We start from the raw sequence: 9,641 nt of genomic DNA, 5'->3' as shown, positions 1-9,641 counted from the left end.
CCAATGCTGATGTGTCATTGGGTTTCTCAGTTGATATATGAGCAGTGGTCATCTGACTCCAGTTTGCTGTGGAGTTCTTATATTTCACTGATAAACCACAGAACTGTAGAGAAACATCAGGCTTCGCGATCAAACTAAGTTTTAGGCCATCACTTCAGTCCATAATCATCCTCTGTAGCTCATGCACATGATCACAGCTCTCTCTCTCTCTTTCTCTTTCTCTGTCTGTCTCTTTCTCCTCCAGCATCACCATTCTTTTCTTCTCAATATCTTGAGAAGGATTTGGACACACAAGGTAGGCCTACTAATGAGGTGTACACAGTCATACTTAGAACTGTCCACTTGTGATCGGATCACCCAAGACCCCCTGAGAGAGAGAGATGGACAAGGGGGAAAACGCAGAGAGAGAGAGAGAGAGAGAGAGAGAGAGAGAGAGAGAGAGAGAGAGAGAGAGAGAAGGAAGAAGAGAGCAAGGGGTGACAGTTTCCTGATATTATGAGTGCTTATGTCAGCTCATGGTATCAGCAGCTTCTATACTGCACATTGTGCTAAGACAGACCGGGGACCACGAGTCCCTCTTGTGACATAATGTGAATAAGGACCCCCCCCCCCCCCCCCCCCCCCCCTTCCTCCAAATGTCTGCCCTTATTTTTATTTTTACACATTATATACAGAGAAGATCAATGTAAACAAGTTAATTAGCAAGTTATGTTTTTTTGTTGTATAATAAAACAAAATAAGTAAATGAATTAAAAAAAAACAAGAATTATAAATCATAATAATTTAAAATAAAATATAAATAAATGAATAAGAAAATAAATAATAGTGAAAATAAAATAGGTGAATATTCAAAAAATGATAAGTGCAAAGGGTAAAAGGAAATAACAATAAAAAAAAACTATGATAACAATAATACCAAAAACAAACTGAGAAATAAAAAATAAAAAAACACCACGTGTGATAATCTACATCTACCGAACAAATCTGTGACCTTATATTGTGCTTGTAATCAAGGATTAACTTTTTAACACATTTTTAGATAATGTTCATAATTAAATATGCAAAATTTGTAACTTGTAAGTTGCTTTTTAAGACATCAACTGGAATCCATTCATAATCACAAGAACTCGGGTTAAATGACAAATATGTTTGTCTTCTTAGGGCTTCCATAGAATGCATTCAGAATACAATATGTGTTTTTTTCTTTCTCTAACAGACCAATAAAAGTTTACTATCAAACACAAAAAGCTGTCAGGGGGATAGGAAGAAAAGATATATGATTACCATTAATTGCACGGGGCTGTCAAAGTAATTGCACATAGGACGATATAAGCACTGTATGTTTTCTTGTATGAGTATGTAACTGACCCTGCTTTTCATCAATGAGGGTTGCAAAAGAGACAGTTGCGTATGATGCCTTCAGGAGCTCTTGGACACCGACAAGATCTATAGTCACATTCACATTTACAAAGTAAACTCTGCGTTTTGTATTGAAATATATTGAATCAGAGCTAATGTTAAATTCTCTTCTTAGTCTAAATGCATTCAAATCTGTCTCGAGCTGTAGTATAAAACTTCTGTACTCCAGTTTGTGTCCCGATTGTTTGATGAACGAGCTGGGTTGGAGACCCTGAAGGCAACGACCACCACGCAGTCCAGCGTACCTTGCGTCACCTTGCGTCACGTGGAAACGTGTGGAGGACGTCTCTTTCGGTTACATACAGGACAGCTGAGACAAAAGTGAGCAGTCTGGTCTGTCTTGAGGTGTTCCTGAGGTGCTGTAGCTGCTGTAAACTCCTTAAAGTCAGAAAGATGTCGGCCGTGTGTGTTGCCTTGAGTCGAAATGTTTTGGCTGTCAGGAATGCTGGCTCCATGGTGGTGAGTAAAGGACCTTTTTTTTTTTTTTTTTTTTCAGCATACGTAGCTCATGGGCTTCCTTAAATATGTGTAAAATAAATGTTACTGGAGTTAATGTATCATCTGTTTATTAGAAGTATGGCTACACTTCACCATGCAAAGGTATATCACTGCAACAATGTGTAGCCTTGTCATTAAACGACCTGTAGTAACACACCCTGATCCTGACTAAAGGCGTGTAAATATCACTGAGTAATGTTGAACATTATGTGCTGCATTATAAAGTGTGACTAATAATAGAAAGTAAACTACACGCAATACTTTGTGCAAAAGTGGGTAATGTGTAGGTTATAGAGTATAATTAAAGCCTTATAATCTAAGAGCTGAAGTGTTGTGCAACTCCTCCGTGCTTTAAAATACACATTATAACAAACCCTTTCAGTGAGAGAACATATTATTCTGTTTAAACCTCAAGACTAAACCAAAACATTTAAGTTACCTTTATTAAATAAGTCTTTCATTGTCCTTAAAGAGTCAGTTAGGTAACCGGCGAATGAGCAGTGATGTAACATTGCCATGTCAGTATACAGGAGCGACCACTAGGGGGAGCAGTCCTCTTAGGTAAAGGAAGTAAACAGTGTTCTAATGTATACATGGAAAACAATGATTCTGTATACAGTGACATGATGATTAGGGGTGTCTTACCCGAAGTATGTTGAATTTATGTTCACGTTTTACAAAATCTCTCTCCACATATATATTTATTTTCAAATTTAAAGCATTTAATTTGGATTATTTAACCTCACTGAACCTTTGTCTCAAGAGTTTCACACAATAGATGACACACAATGTCGTTTTATACTTCTTAAAAGAGTAAATTATATAACTCTGTTGATCCATGCATGTAGATAAAGTGCCACCACTGTTGTTATGTGTATGAGCTGGTGAAGGGTTAACAGTAACCTCTGGTGTTACCTTATTTATACAGTCTATGGGTGTTACAGGGTAGAATTACCAACCTCTCCCTTTTTAGCCCAGGTTGACCTAACGTACAGCGAGGTCACACTTTGTGTTTGTACGTAACTCTGACTCTGACTCTTACCCTTCATGGGGGGAGTTGAAATCATGTCAAGCATTAAGCCCAATGTTAATAGATAGATAGATCTTTATTTGTCCTTAATAAGGACATGTGTTGTCGCTGTCTGTACAATAATACATAATAATAATGATAATGATAATACATTTTATTTATATAGCACTTTTAACAGAATTCAAAGACACTTCACAAATAGCACACAATAAGAGACACAAGCATAAAACATACACAATAAACACCCACCCAGCCTCACAACAATGGTGCACATCAACCCACATATATACACACAGGACACATTACTGGGGCATTTTGATACTTAGTTGTAGTTTATTAACACTAGCTGTCTTTCTTATTACCTATGCAACAGATGGTGCGGTATGCTCAGACTGCAGCTGCCACCGCTCCAGAGCCCAGGATCAAAAAGTTCCAGATCTACCGTTGGGACCCTGATAGCGCCGGAGACAAACCCAGAATGCAGACTTATGAAATTGACCTCAATGCGTAAGTTAAGACAATGTCCGTGATCAGAGCATTTTTAAACATCTAATCAATTTCATAATGATGTCATGATCCTGTTCACACAGCTGTGGTCCAATGGTTCTGGATGCTCTCATTAAGATCAAGAATGAGATGGACCCAACGCTTACATTCAGACGCTCCTGCAGAGAGGGTGAGAAACAAAACTAATCAACTTCAAATTCTAAAAGATAGAAAGTTTCACTGACATGAACACGTCAAAAGTGTTCAGAGATCTAAAAAACGGATTCTGTTTCTTCAGGTATCTGCGGCTCATGTGCAATGAACATCAACGGAGGAAACACCCTGGCATGTCTGAACAAAATTGACACCAACACTAGCAAACCAACTAAAATCTACCCGCTGCCTCACATGTATGTGGTGAAGGATCTGGTGCCTGTAAGTACTGCAAGTCTAGACTCTACATTTCTGTGGCTGTATTTAAATGGCCAAAGTATCTTGACTTAAAACAAAAATGATTTATTGTATAACCTTAAAACAAATAAAACGTAATTCCAATTCATTTTACAAAAAGTTGATATAAGACAAGGAGTTAGAATGAGTTTATTTACAGACGTATTTACATTGAGACATCAAAAAGTGACTTAAAACAACAACACAAATGAAAGTGTGAAGATTATAAAAGATAATACAAATAATAGAAAGTTCATTTTAGAGCAATACAGAAAAATATTACACTTAAACTGTAAAATGTTGATAACATGGAGTAAGTTATGTCACAACTATTAGCAGCAAATATTGATTAAAAATGAACAAACAAACTCAGGGTCAGGTCAAATCGTCCTTTTTGGTTTTTAAGGTGCCTAACGGAGTGAAATAACCCAGACATGAAACGTCGGCTATGATAAGAGCTCTTCTTACACCCTTAGTGATAAGGAAATAAGCTTCATTGCTTCCTTTATTATCTCCTTTAGCATACACTGAGCCATCCAGAGAAGATAAAATGATCACAATTTCTTGCACCAGCTGTATTTAAAGTTAGGCTCCTCAGGACAGTGAGCTTTCGACATGATAGTAGCTACAAAACAAAATAATAAAATAAGATAGAATGGCCTATTATAAGCTTTTATTAAAAATAACACATACAACAAAACAAGAGGTGATTTCACATTGTAAAATCAGTAGAATAAGGGATTTAAAACCATTCATTAGATTATATTAAGTTCATGCTTGAAGATATGAAACCTTAGAGTTTTTCTAAGTTCTCCTAAATGTCACAGTACTGGAGGCTGTCTCGTCCTGAAGAGCTGTGAAAACCCTCATGATGTTGTATTTATCACTGATTTCATTAAGTTTATGTGACTGCTTGAAGCTGCACAGTAAGACTGCACCAAGCTTTTTGTAGTATGTGTTCCAAAGTTTGTAGTTTTTACACAGCATACATTGAAATAAAGATTAACTGAATCATAAGCTGCATGTATTGCTTGTTTGAGAGCCTGTATTGATTCCACCTTTGCATTATTTCCACCAGGATATGAGCAACTTCTACGCACAGTACAAATCTATCGAGCCCTACCTGAAAAAGAAGGATGGAGCACAAGAAGGGAAGACGCAGTATTTCCAGTCGGTGGAGGACAGACAGAAGCTGGTAAATACACTAAGTTCTCTCAGTAAGAGATAAATGCTTCTGTGGACGCTCTATCTTCATCATGAGCTCATTACAGGAGTGATCATCCGACCTGTCTTGTGTTAACATTTCAAAGTTTTACTGATTAAGATATCACACTTTGAATGTTATCATTATGATCTCCCAGTAGAGTCTAAAAAGACCACAGAGACTGAGAGAATAATCTGTTACTCTTCACCCATAGGACGGCCTGTACGAGTGCATCCTCTGTGCATGCTGCAGCACCAGCTGTCCCAGCTACTGGTGGAACGGAGACAAATACCTGGGACCTGCTGTCCTCATGCAGGTGGGTACAGACCATAGACTGTATAAATAAGACACTTTGATACAGATACAGACACTTTCAGGACTTCTTTCTAAATCATGATTAAATCATTTGGTGGCTGAAATTTGGAGGAAAACTCAAGCAGACCCCAACAGTGTGTAAGGAAAGACAAATGCAAAGTTTAGGCAGAGAGTGGAGCCAGAGCAAAGGCCACATTGTTAATATTTAATTACATTATCCTCTGGTTGGTTGCTGTTATGTACATCGAACTCCCAGGTGCACTTTATCAGCGTCAGCTGTACGCACCTGGGGCTGTTCTTTGAGCTCAGAGCTTATGTAAGAGTTGACGTCAGCTCTTCAGTGTGTCTCAAAAGAAAGTTCATTTTGATTCTTTGGGGAACTGAGACTTCACCTTTTTTTTTTTCAAAGTATGAGTTTAGAACATCATTCCTCTAACAATCCTACTTACACTACCATTCAAAAGTTTGGACAAACCTTCTCATGCAATGGTTTTTATTTATTTTAATTATTTTCAACATTATAGATTAATACTGAAGACATCAAAACTATGAAATAATCTGGTTTTTCCATTATCTGGATTACAACAGTTGTCAAATAGGGCTATCCATTGTGTACTGATCCTACCTCTGAACAACACAACTGATGGTCTCAAACACATTAAGAAGGAAAGTCATTCTACAAATGAACTCTTGACAAGGCTCATGTTAATTAGAAACCATTCCAGGAGACCACTTCATGAAGCAGACTGAGAGAATACCAAGAGTGAGCAAAGCTGTCATGAAGGAAAAAGGGAGCTACCTTACAGAATCTAAAATATAAAACAGATTCTGCTTTGTTTAACACTTTTTTGTACATTCAATAATTCCATATATGTTCTTTCATAGTTTAGATGTCTTCAGTATTAATCTACAGTGTTTCAAATAATTAAAATAAATGCAAACCCTTGAATGAGAAGGTGTTTTCTAACTTTTTACTGGTAGTGTACATTTGTCAGTTAAATAAACCACATTTTTTACATCCTATTTTTGGTGAAATTGTTAAAAAGATAAGCTGTCAATAAACTTAGTCACAGTCAGAATTAACCTTTCTTCACTGTGAGAATCAGTACAGGTGTAGAGGTTGACTAAAATCAAGAAATAGATTCTTGGTTTACACAAAGCAAAATATACAGCTGAAAATACAGAGACCAAAGTGGAAATGGTGCCCACATATTGAGTATAAAGGAGTAAATACAATCAACAAGATGCAAACCTCAACAAACTTAGTGCTTTTTTCTTTAAGGAATTTGAACCAAGTAAGTTGTATGAAGTCAGCAAACATCACAACACAATTTTCAGCACCAAAGTTTTTAGACATGGATTGGACAGAGGCTGTACTGCACCTCTTTGTATAGGCTCCTTTCCACACCCTTAAGATACTTGGCCGCTCAGAAGGTGCTTGTCTGTGCAATTATTTAAAAAATTTCATAATTAGGTCAATCTTTTGAAAAAAGTTCGAGAACCTCAAAACTTCTGGATATTAAAATGCACATTCAGCATTTTCACAACTGACAATGTGATCCTAATAAGATCCAAATACTTCCCTTATCAAAGTCTCAACAAGCTTGGCTGCAAGGTCCTGCAAATTTGTGTTTTCAAGCCTTGTACAGTTATTTCACTGTGGACATTTTGATCCTTTTATCGCCACAATAAGCAGGACATGTTGGAAATGAAAGTTAAATAACAGATAACTGTGTTTTCATCCTGCAGGCGTACAGGTGGATGATTGACTCCCGTGATGAATTCACTGAAGAGCGTCTGTCAAAGCTTCAGGATCCCTTCTCTCTCTACCGCTGCCACACCATCATGAACTGCACCAAGACCTGCCCTAAGGTAATTAAAACAGATTAAAACGCTTACATTTTCTTTAAGTCATGTTACAGTTTCTCACTATCTGTCTGACATGCTGCTCCTCAGGGACTGAATCCAGGAAAGGCCATCGCAGAGATCAAGAAAATGATGGCGACGTACAAAGAGAAGAAAGCTGCAGCTTCATGAACATCTGAAAACCCAGCTCGTTCCAGATCCGCTTCTAATATCACGAACTGAGTAAAGGGGAGAGAAGAGCCAACCAGGATCTTCTTTCCTCAACTGGCACCTTTTTATAATTTTCATGAGAGTGTGAGTGAAGAGTGTGGATGAGTGAGAGTGGGATTGTGTAAGAGAGCAGGAGATATGAGAGTGGGTAAGAAGAGGGTGATGGAAAGAACAGTTAAGATCTCTAGTTTGAACTCAACATATCGGACCATGTTTCTGCTGTTCGTCTGCACAGTGACGATACCAGGCTCTACTGTATTTACTCTTTGGGGAAACCCTCTTGACTTTGTGTTCATTCTGTAAATATTTAAATATGTGTTCATTAAAAATGTGCTGTGCTCATCGAGGAAATATTCTACATGTTTTTGGGAGGAAATATAACTTTTTTGATGTCATTGGGTATTTAAGCTGCAAAAACGCTAATGAAGGAAACATTTTGAGTTGCATAACAGCTTTGCTCAAAATAAAAAGCTTGCTATGACAAACTTTCATGTAAGGATTTCTTTTGTGGCACAGTGAGTTTCCAATTTATTTAATCAGATTATGTAAAAAGATCTCACGGCGTGACATTTATTGTAACAACATGTAACTAACAAAAGTAATACAGTGAGTAGCCTGAGAGTGCTTAGCATGAAAATAGACAATGTATTGAAAATCAGTGATGGCATGACATACAAACCATAACATGGAAATGAAACTCACCTGACAGAAGTATTGTAACAAAGGTTAAACATATAAAACAGTGAATGACAGAGCTAAACAGGATGTTTTTGATGGATGCAAATGGACCAGAAGAAGTCCCAAGAGATCACGCTGTGTGAGTCACTAGTCAAATAAAGCACATGACTCATTTAGCCTAACAGGCCTTTTAGACAGTTCACATTAGAGCTTGTCATCATAAGAGAAGCATAGTGCTGTTTATCATATCTAAAGGTCCCAGTAAGCAGTGACAGCTTCCTGAAACTTATTTACTGGGACTCCTGTATACCTGTGTTTATCTTTCAAACAGGGTCTCCAGCGCTCATCATTTCTTAATTGTATTTACTGAGCAGCATATGCTTTAAAAAGCCTTACTTGGGTCAATTTTCAATGGTTACTTCTTAAACCTGATTTACATGAGAAAGCTGGTTTCCTCAATGGGATTAAAAGATTAAGAGAATCCTGCGAAAAACAGTTCAGACTCATTTCCAGAAACAACTTCTTGGCCATGAATGTGCTTAACCGATTACTTATGATCAAAAAGACTGTCAAGCATAAAGGAAAAGTCAATGTCTCACTGCAATAAAACAATTCTTCCATCAGAAAGAGTAATAAATTACATTTTTAATTTGACTAAGAAGATGACCTGTAAGAATACTTTTTTTCAAAAGTATTTTTTCTATCAAACATTTTGTAATAATAAATTTACAAACACTACAGACATGCTCAAACAAATCCATATACCACGATAAAAAAATGAAAAAAGGAGAAGAAATAAGAGAGATAAGAGAGAAAAAACACATCAATGAAACATATAACTCATGTCAATATATAAATAATCAAATATATGCAACACTGCTGAAGCCGAGTTGTCAATCCTCTCCAAGAAACTCATTACAAAGGTTTACTGTTTTATTTTTTATTTTGCTATCAATCAATGTAATGGTCTTTTAATATAGTTTTAGTTCCTGTAAAAAAAACACAGGGAAGTAGGGGTTGCACTTTTTCATTTTACATTTTTGAATATGAAATTTACCAAATAGTATCAGTAAATTTACAGTTAATTCAATGTCATTATTAACATATTTTAAATACATTATGACAGTCTTACAATCAATGATAAGATTCTGGGTAGTTTTGCTCACAAATATTCAATCACTTGGGACCAGAAAGTAGTGGAATATGTAGAATTATAAAAAAAAAAGGGGCTGCAGTGATTCTGTTTCATCATTACAAAAAGTATCTCTTTGTACGATATTTGATCAAAAGTTTTTAGTAAACCTGTACCTCATAGCCCCTTAATCTCAAACTTTGGTGTCTCTGAGGACTTTACTTGCTTTTCTGTCAGGGAAAGAAATATCATTGCTTTTGCCTCTCTTGTGGCCCGCAGACGCATTCTTCTACAATGGAAGGATCATAAACCACCATCTGAAAATTCCTGGCTACAAGACCTAATGTCCTTCC

The 9,641-nt window shown here is 36.7% G+C and overlaps 1 protein-coding gene across 1 annotated transcript; it reads left to right on the top strand.

Annotated features, from left to right (window-relative positions):
- The first annotated feature begins 1,677 nt into the window (after positions 1 to 1,677).
- Positions 1,678 to 7,963, top strand: LOC117822071 (succinate dehydrogenase [ubiquinone] iron-sulfur subunit, mitochondrial). The gene is made up of 8 exons (XM_034696697.1): positions 1,678 to 1,878; positions 3,321 to 3,454; positions 3,538 to 3,623; positions 3,732 to 3,868; positions 4,962 to 5,078; positions 5,302 to 5,403; positions 7,152 to 7,274; positions 7,359 to 7,963. Exons 1-8 carry the CDS (start codon positions 1,813 to 1,815, stop codon positions 7,437 to 7,439), a joined length of 846 nt encoding a protein of 281 aa, XP_034552588.1. The 5' UTR covers positions 1,678 to 1,812; the 3' UTR covers positions 7,440 to 7,963.
- The last annotated feature ends 1,678 nt before the right edge of the window (positions 7,964 to 9,641 follow it).

This window comes from Notolabrus celidotus, chromosome 11, assembly GCF_009762535.1.
Source record: "Notolabrus celidotus isolate fNotCel1 chromosome 11, fNotCel1.pri, whole genome shotgun sequence".
Classification (NCBI taxonomy): domain Eukaryota; kingdom Metazoa; phylum Chordata; class Actinopteri; order Labriformes; family Labridae; genus Notolabrus; species Notolabrus celidotus.
Note: the sequence above shows the minus strand (reverse complement) of the source record. Positions and strands in the feature narration are given on the sequence as shown.